General features: G+C 46.6%; 1 protein-coding gene across 2 annotated transcripts in view; it reads right to left on the bottom strand.

Moving 5' to 3' along the window:
• Positions 1 to 9,975: 9,975 nt before the first annotated feature.
• LOC119433754 (neprilysin-1-like) overlaps positions 9,976 to 15,572 on the bottom strand; it is a 293,006-nt gene continuing 287,409 nt past the window's right edge. For both annotated transcript variants that reach the window (XM_049659299.1, XM_049659297.1), the window contains exon 12: positions 9,976 to 10,139. In XM_049659299.1, coding sequence (XP_049515256.1) covers positions 10,040 to 10,139 — 100 coding nt within the window. In that variant the 3' untranslated portion in view covers positions 9,976 to 10,039. The remainder of the gene's footprint in view (positions 10,140 to 15,572) is intronic.

The raw sequence follows: 15,572 nt of genomic DNA, 5'->3' as shown, positions 1-15,572 counted from the left end.
GCCACTGACGTACCTCACGAAGGCCTACGTCGAGTTCAAGTGGGAGACGCCGCAAGTCGAAGCATTTGAAGAACTGAAGCGACGCCTGCAATCACCGCCCATTCTTGCGCATTTCGACGAAAACGCCGATACCGAAGTCCACACCGACGCAAGCAGCGTAGGACTCGGCGCCGTGCTTGTGCCGAGAACTGACGGACTAGAAAGGGTTGTAAGTTACGCTAGCCGGTCGCTATCGAAGGCGGAATCAAATTATTCCACAACAGAAAAGGAGTGCCTCGCCATCATCTGGGCTACATCAAAGTTTCGCCCTTACCTCTATGGGAGGCGCTTCAACGTTGTGAGCGACCACCACGCCTAGTGTTGGCTAGCTAACTTGAAGGATCCTTCAGGTCGCCTCACACGATGGAGTCTGAGACTTCAAGCATTCTACATCACCGTCGTCTACAAGTCCGGCCGAAAGCACTCTGACGCCGACTGCTTGTCTCGCGCCCCCGTCGAACCACCGCCACAGGACGACCAGCATGATGACACTTTCTTGGCACTCATCAGTGCCGACGAATTCGCCGAACAGCGAGCCGACCGGAACTAAGGAGCCTTGTAGACTACCTGGCAGGCAAGACCGTCACTGTGCCGAAGGTGTTCAGGCGAGGATTGGCGTCGTTTTTCTTGCAAAACGACATTCTCCTAAAGAAGAACTATTCGCCTCTCCGAGCCCTCAGCATTGCGTCCAGAGGTTCCGCAAGCTCTCCATGATGACCCAACGGCTGGACACCTCGGTTTTTCCCGCACGCTCGCGAGGATCCAAGAAAAATACTACTGGCCTCGCCTCTCTGCCGACGTCGCCCAATACGTAAGGACATGCCGAGACTGTCAGCGACGGAAAACACCGCCGACAAGGCCAGCCGCACTTGTACAGCCGATCGAACCACCTCGCCGACCGTTCCAGCAGATCGGGATGGACTTGGTGGGATTTTTCCGATGTCGACGTCCGGGAATAAATGGATCATCGTAGCTACGGACTACCTCACCCGCTACGCCGAAACTAAAGCCTTGCCCAAATGCAGTGCCGCCGAGGTAGCCCGATTCTTCGTTGAGAACATTCTCCTGCGTCACGGTGCTCCAGAAGTCCTCATCACCGACAGACGCACGGCCTTTACGGCAGAACTAACTCAAGCCATCCTGCGATACAGCCAGACAAGCCATCGCCGGACCACCGCCTACCACCCGCAGACGAATGGCCTCACCGAGCGCCTAAAAAAAGACCATCGCCGACATGCTGGCAATGTACGTCGACGTCGAACACAGGACGCGGGATGCCATCCTTCCGTACGTGACCTTCGCATACAGTACGGCCGTGCAAGAAACGACGCACATGGCGCCGTTCAACCTGGTTTACGGAAGGAACCCAGCAACGACGCTTGACGCCATGCTACCGGACGTCACCGACGAAGAAAATCTCGACGTTGCCACCTACTTGCAGCGTGCCGAAGAAGGTCGACAGCTCGCCCGCCTGCGCATCAAGAACCAGCAGAGGACCTACAGCCGACACTGCAATCTTGGACGACGCTACGTCGAGTACCAGCCCGGCGACCGTGTTTGGGTCTGGACTCCGCTACGCCGGCGAGGACTTAGCGAGAAACTGTTACGACGCTATTTCGGACCCTACAAGATTATCCGACGGATTGGCGCACTGGGCTACGAGGTCGTGCCAGACGGCATTTCACAATCACAGCGGCGCCGCGCACGACCCGAAGTCATCCACGTGGTGCGTCTTAAGCCTTTCTACGCCCGCTGACGAACTTAAGTACTTCGTTGCTTTGTTATTTTTATTGTCTTTATTACGCGTGGTTTATGTTTTCGGATTCGTGTTTGTTAGTAGCATCGGGACGATGTTTTTTTAAGGGGAGGGTAATGCCACGTGTACTTTTTTATCTTTCACCGTTGACCGCTCTTCACTGGCTCACAAATGTTAACCGTTATCGCTCGGCGCAGGACGCGCCTGCATGTATCGGAAGTTTCTCGAAAGTTATCGATGCTTCTTTCCGTTGTCTGTTTTCACCGACGCTTATGTTATCTGATTGTATGACCGACGCGAATTGTCTAGAACTTTCTGGAAGATACGCGGGAAACAGGGAATAATCCGGAACATTCGATGACTCATGTATAAAAGCCGACGCGTTTCGCTGCTGATCAGATTTCGACGATCGCTGACTGTGTTCGCCACTACGGTTGTGCTTCGAGTACACCTTGCTTTTGTGGGCACAGGTTCGCCCAATAAAGTCCGTTTCTCCATTCACAGTTTTACGACTGTTCACTACTACGTGACACTATTGAGTCTGATTAGTAAAAATTTTAAACGAGTTAAAAATTTTGCGGACCCAAGAAGAAAACATATACGCACACAACTTTCAACTAGGACGAATAATTGCCTCTCATCTCAAGTAAGGAAACATGGCGCATATGTCACGCAAAAAAAATCAGAATAATAATAAAGCTCATATATACGATCAGCCTAATGTTATGAACACCATAACATTTAATGGGATTACCACATGTTTTACGGACATTATACTTTCAGGACGTTCTTATTTTGCTATAATCTACCCAGCAAGCTTCATCTAGATTTTTTCTTACCGTTATAAAATTGCTGCACATACACTTTATAGCCACTGTAAATTACAGAAAATCTCAAATACGGAATAAGCGGCTTTAGCCACTTCGGCAGCATAAACTCGAAACTAAGCGCTTCTCTTGTGGAATCGAGGTATACGTATATCATATCATGCAAAAATATCATGCCATGACTAAGATGTCACTCAACGTTGACAAAATTTATGCTCTGCTCACGTGTTTGTTACGCTCATCGTAGGAAACGGTGTTTGATGCATTTCCATTCAATAGTGTTCTTTGGTGCCGACAAATACTCGTGTCTGTTATTGTGCGCTTTTCTCTTGCGCTTTCCAGGAAGATGATGATTCCTTCGTAGCCAAGAAAGATTTAGAAAAAGTGAGTAAACTATGCGGTTTTATTCTTCTAGTCACATAGAAATAGTACTTACTGTATATGATTTCTCAAGATTTAAAGTATCTTAAGTAGATGTTCCTGGATAAGGCACCGCCTCCACCTACGCCGCTAGGCTACCTCTGGCCATGCGTTCCAACACCCTGCTACAGCAATGCGTTGCTGGCTATTCATCAACGCTGTGCATTCTCACCATTGCTTGGTCAGCACTCCGTCGCCATCTGTAATGCTCGCTATTTAACTCAAGTTTGATACCGCTCACACCATCGTACTCAGACGCGCGAAAAGCGTCTGCCCCCAACAACTTCGCTGTCAAGCACTATACATGAAGTTCGAATTCTCCCCACTTCCTTTTATATAGCATAAAGTCCGTGGTTTCAATTAAAGTGAGGATTATTGTGGCAAACTTCTTGAATAACGTGGCGAAAAAAATATTTTAGAGCAAAGCGCTTAAGGGCAGTTCCACAATTGTTTTCATGTGCCGGTGGTGGCGTTGGCCAATGGTTTTACATATCATTCACAGAAGAACGAATTTATTACCCAATTTATTTTGAAACGTAATTTTTAATATTTATCAAAAAAAGCTTACGTCTGGCTGCCTTAGCAGTAATTACGGCATCCATTACCAATATTGTGTACGTTTTCTTTTTCTGACGTCTGGCGCTACTACCTGAACATTGGACGTTGTCCAAGAGGGGCCCAAAAATGATTTTGTTGGTATCACGTTTGGTGAAAGTCAGTTTTGCATTCAGCAAAATATATATAAATCATGCATTCACGGAAAGTTCTCCAAAATAGAAGTTCCAGCAAATTATTCGATTCAAAAATTAACCGGTAGATTTATGTAAATCAGCTTCGTTTACCCACGAAAAAAAGCACAGCAATAGGATTAGCTTATAAAACCGGTGGTTGCTCGCCATGTCCCTCGTTCAGATTCGCGTATGTCTGCCCAGCACATGCTCTTTATACGTTAGCATTACGAGTGTCAAAGTGAAAGAACGTATATATATATATATATATATATATATATATATATATATATATATATATATATATATATATATATATGATGCAGCTGACGGTGGTCTACTCCAGACCACCGTCACTTGCACTTAGTTCCTCGACGAGGCAAGACATGTCGCGCGAATTCCTGAATAAAGCATTGCAATGTGGGGAACGCGGCTTAAATCAAGGACCTGGGACCTCAAAGAGGTGCGACGTATGCTAGCGCATTTTCCTTGGGCTTACCGCCAAATCATCCCTGAATTTTCTTAATTATTCGTCGCTTGCGCCTAGAAACAATTGGCAGACCCTCTGAAGTGGCTCTTTGTGATATGCCAGCAGTGATACCTCAGTGAGCATAATTTTAATAGATGCAACGGTGCTAAATAGACTAAGACACAACTCCCTCGTTCAATGCGCTTTATGCGTGTACTAACTTGCCGATGTCTGAGCGCTACTGCACAAGGCTAAAGACACAAAAAAGGAACACATAAACAACTTCATCGCCCTTGGCTCTCATTACCTGACATAGGGTAGAGTCCCTTAGACGATTGCAACGCTTAGTGAAGTTCATAAATAGCAAACAAAATGATGACTGCACTAAAGCCTACACCAATCAAGCTGGTTATAATGTACATGTTCCTTCGTAAAGCAAACCACTCACTTTGGGCTGGTGGTACATTTCAATGACTTATCGATTACCGCAAGAGTCGCTGCACTCTATAGTATAGCTTTACATCCCAGGTAGAAACTATTATTTCTTTAGGTAAAGGGGCCGCACAACTAAATTTATTTTTTTACAATGTTTCAGAGTTGATTGCGACAAGAATGCATTTACAGCTCCTTTTACTACGAGCGTTTATTTTTGCAATAGTTTGAACACCACTAAACATTTTCGTTTGCTTTCAGAAAAAAAAGCCAACAAGAACAGTTATAAACAAGTGTTTGGTATAATCTTTGATTTCTGAATTTACGATCCAAGAAGTATTCAACAACGCAAAACGGAAAGCATTTATTCGCAGTTGTCAGGCAGAATGAATTACAATAATGTCTTTTGTAAATAGTTTAATACAAGCCATTGGTTATGAGACCGTGCAGATTGTGCGTACCTTGTCAAATATAATACTGTGTAATAAAAAAAAACTCCTATTGTCAGGAAACATGGCGCATATAAGCTTACGGACTAGACCGAGCCATTTTTACGCAATTATGTTCTTATGTTTCGAAAAGCATAAAGATATGGGAAGATTAGATCTTTCTATTCTCTTAAACACACCCTCCGCTTGCTACCCTACTTTTATTGCGATAGAAATTATATGGACACTTCAACCGGATTTCTGCCGTCACCGTCGCCGTCGTCGTCGCCGACTTTTTTAATTGACCCTGATCACGTCGGGCCAGGGAAGCCGTACACTTTTAGTTCCAATTTCCCATTTCCAAGCTCCAGTGAGTGCTTGGCGATGTCTTATGACAGCACATCATAGATCCGTCGTGAAAAAGCGCGGCGCCAATAACAAAGTGTTCAACGGACCTATAGTTCACTAATCCGGTCAGATGAAAGAGTTGAGCGAAGGCCTTCTAAATGAGCAGGAAACACTGTAATAGAGCTATACTATGCTCACGTAGACCGGGACTGTTGCGATTACCGTGCTGCTGGCATGGTCTGTACATTCAAGGCGCCTGCGGCGCTCTCCCACCTCAGCTTCAGTGATCAACTGGTTTGTTTCTATACAAAGAGTAGCCGAGTATAAAATGAAGCACTGCTTTATACACCTGCTAATTCACCATGTTTGTTCTACTCTCGCTTCGTCTTCCTCGCTGATCCTCCTTACGCCACCGTTGTTCATCTCATCTTACGCTGTCTATGCCGTCCGCTTCCTAGCACGTCTACATCGTGAGCATGTGCCGGAGTAACCTAAATCACCGGTTTTCAAAGGAATCGCGAGACATCATCTTACACGCGTCCATCTGCGCGAACACGGTCTTCCGCACAACCTTGGTTTGGTTTCTCACATACAACCTCAATGTAATTACTCGCCTTAGCTTTGCAACACAAAGGAATCAGCGGAAGGCTCAAGTCTCTTTCCCTTAATCCCCGGCTGCACAATCACCTCCCACCTGCAATCATGCGCCGCCAAAACATCTAGGTTGCTCAGCAGCTCGTCCCGCTGGCGCTGCATGTTCACTAATTCCACCGATTGGACACCCGCGTTCGAGTGCGTGCATGTTGGCCCAACTTATAAAAACATTAAACCCAGAAAGTTCCAGAATTTAAAATCAGAAGCACGCCTTTGGAAATGTCAGTGCACCTTTCGCGTCAAAAGTTTATGAGAACTTTATACCCATCCAAGTTTCGAAATTGAAATCCATGCGCTCCGTAGATTCCGGGGCTGCTGCGAGATGCCACGACGCGCCCGCTCGCTATCGAAAAGCCCTTGAAACTTTGGGCTCGGCTGGGGCTCCTTACGTTATGCGACTCCAGGTGCATGAGAGTGCCACGAAATCCAGCCCGAGTTAGCAATTTTAGCTCCGAAATGTCTTTTTGAGCGTCAAAAAGACATTGTGGACAAAATCCAGAATGATTCCCAGCGCCAGTGGTTGTTTTGGTCGGCGGTGCATGACAGCACGAAAAAATTTCGGGTGGTAGGGCTGGAGGACACCCCCCCCCCCTTCGCTACGCCCCTGTGAGCAACAGAAATCTGTATCGAGAGTTTTTCATGTTGGTCTACAATTTATCATTGACACTTTACGGATAATTTATTATTTGAAAAATTGATTGAATAATTAGGACTAATTATCTAATTAGGGGGAATGCAAAAATAATGTGAGGAAATCTAATCAACAGCAAACAAAATGACATTGGTTCTGTCCGGCTACGTGGCATCTGCATATTTTTAAATCGTGGTGCATGATAGTTCGGGCCTTGCACATCAGACCGTATCATGCAGCGACAAGAAAGTTTTCTGATGAAGGATAGACATAGGTGTGTTTTGTTTGAATGGTATATGTAAGCCTTTATTATCAACATTATCAGCATCCTAAATATGTCCCACTGCAAGACATTGCCAAGACATCTTGCGCCAGCTGACCCATTTTTGTGTCACGGAATTTCTTTTTTTGCAAGACGAATTGGCCCATGCTCGGGCGCGAGGTCTCGCTTGACGCGCCGGGCTATCTGGGGCCGGTACACCGGGCGGGGCCCGCGACGGGTCTGGTCTGATGGTGGCGGAGACGGAACCCCCCCCCCCCCCCCCACTTTAGGGACATATTCTCCTTTAACTGCCTACATACTACATTTAACGAAGTCACAAAGCATTATCAACTTGCTCGCAGGGCATTTCCGTTGCCCCACCGAAACCTAACACGGCCTAAATAGGTTACGCTTAGGATATTACAAACGCACTCATATCCCAGCCTCTCGATCTATAGTCGTTTCGCGGAGGTCTCCCCTTCATGTCCTGACTGCGGCGGATACAGCGATACAGCGGATACCATATGCTCCGGGAGTGCCCCGTAGGGTCGCGTCATTGCGCGAATTTTCTTTCTTCGATTTTTTTTTGTTTCTTCTATCACCTTCTATCACCTTTTATTCCCTTTACCCCTTTCCCCAGTACAGGGTAGCAAGTCGATATTTACACTGGCTAACCTCCTTGTCTTTCTTCCCCTTTCTTTCTCGCCCTCTTTACAGCACCACACGAATCAAGGGATATCGCAAGACACCTTTTATTTACTGATCAAGAGTCATGACTGGTTCCATCAACTCAAGGCAGTCTAGAAGGCCCACGATGCGGCGGTGAGGCTTGGCGTTCCCGTCCCGACGTGGGAGCGGCCCGCGGTCCTCCCTCCTTGAAAACGGGGGGTGACTACTTCAGGACATCAATAAAGTTTACTACCTACCTACCTACCATAACTTCTGTTAATGCCTTATCGCTCTGGGCTTCCCTTCTCTTCGTACCCATTCTGTAATTCTAACAGACACCTGATTCTGTGCCCTACGCCTTATGTGGCGGCCAAGCTCGACTTCTTAATGTCAATGAAAATATCGGATACCTTGGTTTGGTGTCTAATCCGCACCACTGTCTTCTATGTCCTAACGTTATGCCTAACATACTTTGTTTCATTACACGTTGCGTGGTTCTTAAACTCAAAAAATGCTTTGCTAAACTCCAAGTTTCTGCCCAATTGACAGTACAAGTACAATATCATGATTGTGCTCTCTCCTTTAGAAGAATAGCAGTAAGCGTCAAGAAGTAACTTGGCTGCACCTGCAATGTGTGCTTTCAGATTTTTTCTTCGGTATTTGAGCTTATGATCAAGGTCCATCTGAGTATTGTGCATATATAAGCGTATGCTGGAAAGAAGATTTGAGGAGCTCACTGCCGATCAAGAATTATCGTTCCTGTGGTAGACTGTAGAACATTACCTTTCTATTTTGCATAATGATCCAGTCTTCGCATACTTTTTCGACTAAGGTGCTCAATGATGTTTTGAATGATTACAATAACTTCAATTCTAGTAGTTTTATTATTTCCATTAGGCATAGAGTGAATAGTATTTTATATATTGTGTTTTCGTGTTACAATACGTCTTGGTACCTATTTTTCTGTATTTATCGTAAAAAACACGTAGTTGTGGATTAGGTTGTGGCATTTACTAGAAGTGCATCAATCTGTTTCTGATTCATGGTCGGCATTTCGGATTCTTCTCCAGGTCACTACATTTTAAAGCTTAAATTGGTATCTGAAACAGCTGAAAAAGCAAGGTTGAGGCCTGATGGGGCTCTACTAATCTAGGTGCTATTAAATAAGGATATCCCACTATGTAAAAAAAAACTCTGCCTCACAGGAGCAGCACCTGACCACCACCCGCTAGTGCAGCACTTAACCAATACCTCCGTTGTGATTTATGAATCTTGCGGTTTGTAGCAATACAGAGCAATATAGGCGTTCGAGTTTTAAATGCGAAGAATTTCTTAGCGAACATTTGCTACTTTGACAGTATCTATCTGTCTATCTAGCCGCCTACGACTTTGTGCTCTCATGGCCGTTTCGTTAACTTGGTATGTACCAAAATTGGCATACTATGACGAGAGTATATGACGGACATAAATGATATGTCATAACATGAAAGTCAAGACATGCGTGTCGTGTAGGTCATGAAACAGCCGCCTACGTCTTGGTGCTCTCATGGTCGTTTCGTTAACTTGGTAGGTAACAAAATTGGTATAGTATGACAGGAGTGTATGACGAACATAAGTGATAGGTCATGCAATAAATGTCATGACAATGACCCAGCAAAAAAGATTAGCACTCAAAAGCCACTGAAATGGGTTCTGACGTGGGTACTAAGTGAAGGAAACACTAAAGCATGATGGTAGAAGTCATAGTCGTGAGCATGACTCGGCGAAAATGCCAATGACTCAGCGAAAAAAGATTAACACTCAAAAGCGACTGAAATGGGTTCTGACGTGGGTACTCAGTGAAGGAAACACTAAAGTATGAGGTGGAAGTCATAGTCATGAGGCTAAGGCTTTCGCGCGAAGGTCTCTTAGGTGTAGCACAAGGGACTCCTGAGGACTCATGACATGAAAGTCATGTCATGCGTGTCATTTAGGTCATGAAAGAGCCTCGTATGTCTTGGTGCTCTCATGGTCGTTTCGTTAACTTGGTAAGCTCCCTGCACAATGCTTCGCATAACATCGATTCCCACAGGGCGTGGGATCTGCCGGTTTTTTTTTTTTTGCCAAAGAATAGCCTGCGAGGCTACATGTCCCATCACTAAGCTGCATATATGGGCAAATGAAGTAAGCACGAAAGCACCTATATGCTTTAAGCAGTGCCGTGCAAAGCCGGTGGCGCTAAAATTATCTGATAGCATTTGCGATTCTAGTGAATTGGTGTCAAGGTACCAAGAAGGAGCAAGAACTCACTAAGCTATAAGCCTTGCGTATTCGATAGTATTTATTTATTTAACTTTTCAAAACGGTTTATTCATGCTGTGGTCATCTCAGTCCCCTTCACAACCAAGAGCAGGTTTTGTTTGAATACATATGGGAGCCAAGTGAACATTTGAACGCCTTAGCAAATGCTTCCAAATTTTTCATGGCCTCGTTGACCCTGAAAAATAAACAGAGACGTTTTATGACTTCGTAAATAAAGACAAGAGATCAGAAATTTTGCACACAATACACCTGATTGTACAAAACATCGTAATGAAACACGTAATGAAACGGTAATCACACTGCAGTACATGTATAAATGTGATAAAGCTTTCTTGATATAGCGATGTGGAACTATATTTTAAAGTTTACTTGCATGTCGATTAAGAGATAACACCAGGAGGGGCTATCTCTGCTTCAATTTTTCTTCGCAACTGACTTAGGCAGACTAACGCGAGTCAGCACATTTATAGCAGATAAACAGTAGGTGTTGAGACTTCAATGTAAGGTAACATGGCTCTACAAAAGTTAAAAAAGAATTACAACTTTTTTCTAAACCATGGAAGCATTTCTTCGTTTGTATGTTACTTGGAAGCTGTCATCAACAGGGGAAGCAATCTCTGAAAGTGGCCTAATTTAGTAATCTTAAAATTCCTAGCCCGCGCAGGATATGAAGCAACGTCGCTATTTTCGTCTCCATAGTGGGAAATTGTCAGGTTTTCTTGTATTGAAATGCAGATCTACTACATCTTGTTGACGTGACCACACCGCCAAATTGAGCGTGTTTCAAATGGTTGATAGTACTTGGCCTCCAAAGTATTCATAAATTCACGGAACTAGTGGAAAAGCAATGACTGCGTCATTGGCGCCAATGTGCTCCGAGAAGTTCAGCATATTGCATCGCAGTACATTTGGGTAAAATTAAAATAAATTGCATCCATAGCATGCGTCAAAAATTAACCTTTGCACTGTTTAAAAAATCACTAGTTCAGTCTGTCAGAACGTCAAAGTCATGTTCTCCTTTTTTGGTATTATTAACAGGAGGCACGCGAATACCATTGAGGTCAAGCTTTAGGAATATTACGTCATTGCAGACGTCGAATAAGTGACATCCGGGTGTTTGGGCAGCGGCTCACCAACCATGACTCCTTTTATTGTCACTAACAAGGAACTAAACGGGGGCTAATATTGAGAATTGGTTCGCTCGAGGAGCATCAGATTTTCGCATAATTTTAGATGGATAACTTTTGGCGGAGTTGATTTCCATTCGACTAGCACAGGGAACAATCCTCGTGAGTCAGGGGTATCTTTTGTTCACAGTGAAACTATACAGGCTAGGTAACAGCGATATCCCCGCTTGAACTTGACGTGCTTCAACGACATGCCTCGCAAACAGCGGAGCTGACGTCAAGGTAAATGGCAAGGCGCTTATACGCTACTGCCAACTGACTCGGCGATGACATAGTGAACGAGAAAGCATGAAAATAAATGAAGGAAAAACAAAGTTCTTTCGTCCTCACAGTCGTAATGGGCAATAAAAAGGAAAACTCTTCTAAGGTATGTGTCGATTATCGCCATCTTACTAAAGTTACAAAGAGGGGCGTGTACCCTATTCCATGCATCGATGACCCATTCAGTTTCTACACGGCGCCGGTTGCTTCTGTTCCATCGACCTCCCCTCTGGATGATGTTAGATGCTGTTGACGAGAAGAAGGGCGAGAAAACCACATTCGTTACGCCGGATGGCCTCTACCAATTTATAGTCTGCTCTGAAATTCCATTTCCCTTCAGCGCAGGTAATAGGCTCATCTCCTAGGTCTTAAAATGTTCATATGACTAAGTCTATTTATGATGTTATTGTTTTTTCGCCCACCGTCGAATGCTGTTTTCAACGCTTTTTCACTGTTCTTTCCGTTTTTCCAAAAGTGGGCCTGCAGCTGAACTGTGCTGAATGTCAATTCGGACGCCACAACGTTCAAGTACTTGTCCACCTCGTCGACGCTACCCGAATACAGCTTAATCCCTAAAAATTCCACGCAGTCAAAGAATTCCCGCTTTCCCATCCTTAAAACAATGTCCGAAGCTTCCTTGAACTCTGGGCACAGCTTTGATGCTTCATTAGAGCTTCGTGGACGTAATGCGACCCCCTACCCCTTTTGTCAGAACAACGTTGCTTTTCTGTGTTGACATGGAAATGCAACAGCCATTTAGCTGCTCATAGCAAGGCTCATGAGTCCATATCGTTGGACTCAGTTTCACCTGTTGCCGACACGAAAATCTGGACAGATGCGAACGCCTGAGGCACCGGGCCTATTCTTACCCAACAGCAGCCCGGCATCATCTACGGCATTGTTTAGGCTAGCCGGCTCTTCTCCGAAGCGAAGTGCAATTTTTCAATAGCGGAATGTGAATGGCATGCTATCGCTTCGGTCGCCGCAAAATTTCGTCCCTATCGTTTTGGCTGCCACTTATCTGTCGTTAAAGACAAGTTTCTGCTGGCTGCCCTCGCTCAAAGAGCCCACGGGGCACATTGGCCGCAGGGCGTTGCGATTAAGAGTATATTGATTTTCTGTGCTATACAAATGAAGGCGATTACGCCAGGACACCGTCTGCCTGTCTCGTCATATGACTTGCCCGCCTAATTGCACCGACGACGACACTGATGCCTGAGTACTGTCCATTAAGTACTTTCTCTACGTCACTCTTCAACAGCGTTGTGAACAGCGTCCCTCCCTACAGTTTATCATCGACCGCCTTGCCACTCAACACTTGTATCCTACACCTCCGCTTTTCGTCATAAAATACCATGTGTTTTACTGGCGCAACTTGCATCCCGACGGCGCCTAACTTCTTATATGCGTTTTCGAACACCTACGCATTGCCCGCGCCATGTTCGTGCAGCTTCCTGACACCCCCACCGATGGCCACTTGGGCGTAACTCGCGATGATGACCACGCCCATGGACGTTTCTTTCTGGTCTAGCCTTCACCATTCTGTTCGAGTATACGTTGCAACGCTTTCAGGAACCGTCAGGAACCATCGTTGCTTCCAGCCACCCTACTGAAGCCGATCGACATTCCCACGAAGCCGTTTTTTCCCGCGGGGCTGGAGCTCCTTGGCTCTTTTTCGATGTCAACCTTACGCAACCGATGGATTACCGTCGTAACTGATTATGCGACTCACTTCGTTATCATGTGGGTGCTCCCTATGAGATGCTCCACAGAGGTTGCCGACTTCTTCGCGACGCTATCCTCCATCACGGTTCATCTCGACTGCTCCTGACAAATCTCTGCCTCAGTTTTCTCGCCAAATGTGTTGATAATGTGCTGGAGACGTGCACCACTCATCATGTGTTAACAATCGCTTATCATCCGCAAACAAACGGACTCACCGAGTGCCTCAGCATTGCGCGTACCAGCGTGCTCGCTATGTACGTCATGGAACAACACCGTGATTAGGACTCGGCATTGGCTTTTGACATCTTGGCGCCATGACCCTGCGGGCTATTCGCCCTTGAATCTCACGTATGGCTGCTACCCACTCTTCCAAGTCGACTCTGCTTGCTAGCGATGCACCATCAGCCTAGTCACACGCTTCTGATATCAATGCCCCCGCCGAAAGAGCACGCCGCATCCCCCGTGGGCCTCGGCTTATCACACCGCTTCCTCTGGAACTCTTTCCGGCGCGTGGGCTTCCACGTATTTCTCCTCTTCCTCTGGCACTCTTTTCGGCACATGGGCCTCTGAAAAAAGCTGGTATCCTGTTACATTCGCCCCTATTGCGTCGTGGCCCAAGTGATTGACCTGACCTACGAGATTTATACACTGACGGCCCCGTCTGCATCGACGGCCCTAGTGACAGTGTAACAGGTTGTGAATGTCATTCGGGTAAATGGGGCGGCAGGGAATTGAAGACGCAGGCGAAAGCTGACACTTCTCTTAAGGACTTAATGACGCTTTCTCATTGCAGCCTATACATATAGTTTGCCTTGTCCGTGCTTGGGGTTCGGGCGGGAATCGTCTTTCAGTACTTCATTTCTGGCTGTAGGCGCATGCTTTAGTTAAGGAAAGGTATTAGGCGGGATATATACATGCCTGTTCAGGCATGCTCATGGCTGAGTAGTCCATTCAGCATAAGTAGTAAGGTAAGGCTTGTTCTGCTAGATTATTGTGCGCCGCCAGGACGGCTTCCGTTCATTCTGTTTATTACCCGATTTTATCTAGAATTCCCGGTACTGGTCCCGTTAAAGCTGCTGTTCAATCCTGAAGGAAAGAAAATGTAGTCGAGAAACCAGCAAATTACTACGTATATGGAGTTGCAACCGCCGATGTACGCGACATGTCGTCCTTGTCCGAATATGAGATTTCGCTTACAGCTTGTCACTCGTTACATCATGTGGCAGTGCAGCGCCGTAGTGCAAAATTCCGAAGAAATGGAGAAAGGCAAGAAGAGAGTCGTTGTATGTAGGGCTTTCATACTGCACAAAACTGTAGGTGGATTACGCATACGCAAAGGAAAGTAAGAATGTATTAGCAGAATATATACAGGTGTGTCAAAATGTCCAGCCGATTGGCAGCTCGTGCAGCGCTTTTTAGATGCGAAGCAGCTTATGGTCGGGGCAACGTATGTCACTCCATAGCTCCCTCGATCCCTCCATCCATCCATCCGCCGTGCGGCGTCCGCACCCCTACTGCGCATGCGCATCCTCCTCCCCCTCCTCTCCTTGTCTCATTTCCTCTCCTCGCTCCTCCCTCTCCTCTCCTTGTCTCATCTCCTCTCCTCTCGGCATTCCTCCTCTCCTCTCCGACGCTCCTCTCCTCTCCGGATTGCGCAACGAATGGCAACACCTGCGGCTCCGCACGCGATAATGCGAAGCAGCTTAAAGGTTAGAGGCGCGACGGTAGGCGCCCCAGAGGCACCGGCAACAGTCACCAACGCCGCGCGCGTTCGGTGCGAATGCGGGCAAAACGTGACGGCGTCGACAACAGTTCTGCGCGTTGCTGGTGCTGCTGCATGTCTAAGTTTATACAGCTGATAAAACTACTTTGAGTCGACCCCATGGCTGCTTGGCATACTACTCAGGGTTCCCCTACGGGAAGATGGTGTAATTTTTTTATCGCGATAGCAATTATATGGACACTTCAACCGGATTTCTGCCGTCGCCGTCGTCGTCGCCGTGAGGTTCCCTATAGATAAAATCTTCGCCGCGCGCCGTATGCCCGAGCGGAAGCATGCGGGGACGCGCGCGCTACCACGGAGAGCGAACGCACTCAATCACCCACGCGCAAGCAAGGAAGCGGGAAGCCAGCGCCGGAGGGAGCGCGGGGGGGGGGGGGGGGGCGCACTTGCCAACAACCGCGCTCGTCGCTCGCTCGCCCGCACCGTCTCTTATCTCCACACGGCTCTCACCTTTATGCGCCGTGCATTCGCGGCTCAGTTTCCGTTGAAGCGATAGACCGCACGTACCTTCGCCCGCGGCGGCGTATGCGCTCGCTGCCAGCGTTTTGACATTCGTTGTCTGCAGTCATTCAGTGTGATCTATTCATGTTTGTTTATGCGTGCTCACACCACGCTTGTTCATTCAGTTAGTAGTAGTCGGGCCACATTTTCT

This window comes from Dermacentor silvarum, chromosome 11, assembly GCF_013339745.2.
Source record: "Dermacentor silvarum isolate Dsil-2018 chromosome 11, BIME_Dsil_1.4, whole genome shotgun sequence".
NCBI lineage: Eukaryota > Metazoa > Arthropoda > Arachnida > Ixodida > Ixodidae > Dermacentor > Dermacentor silvarum.
The sequence above is the reverse complement of the archived record's forward strand: the minus strand, read 5'-3'. Positions and strand labels throughout refer to the sequence as shown.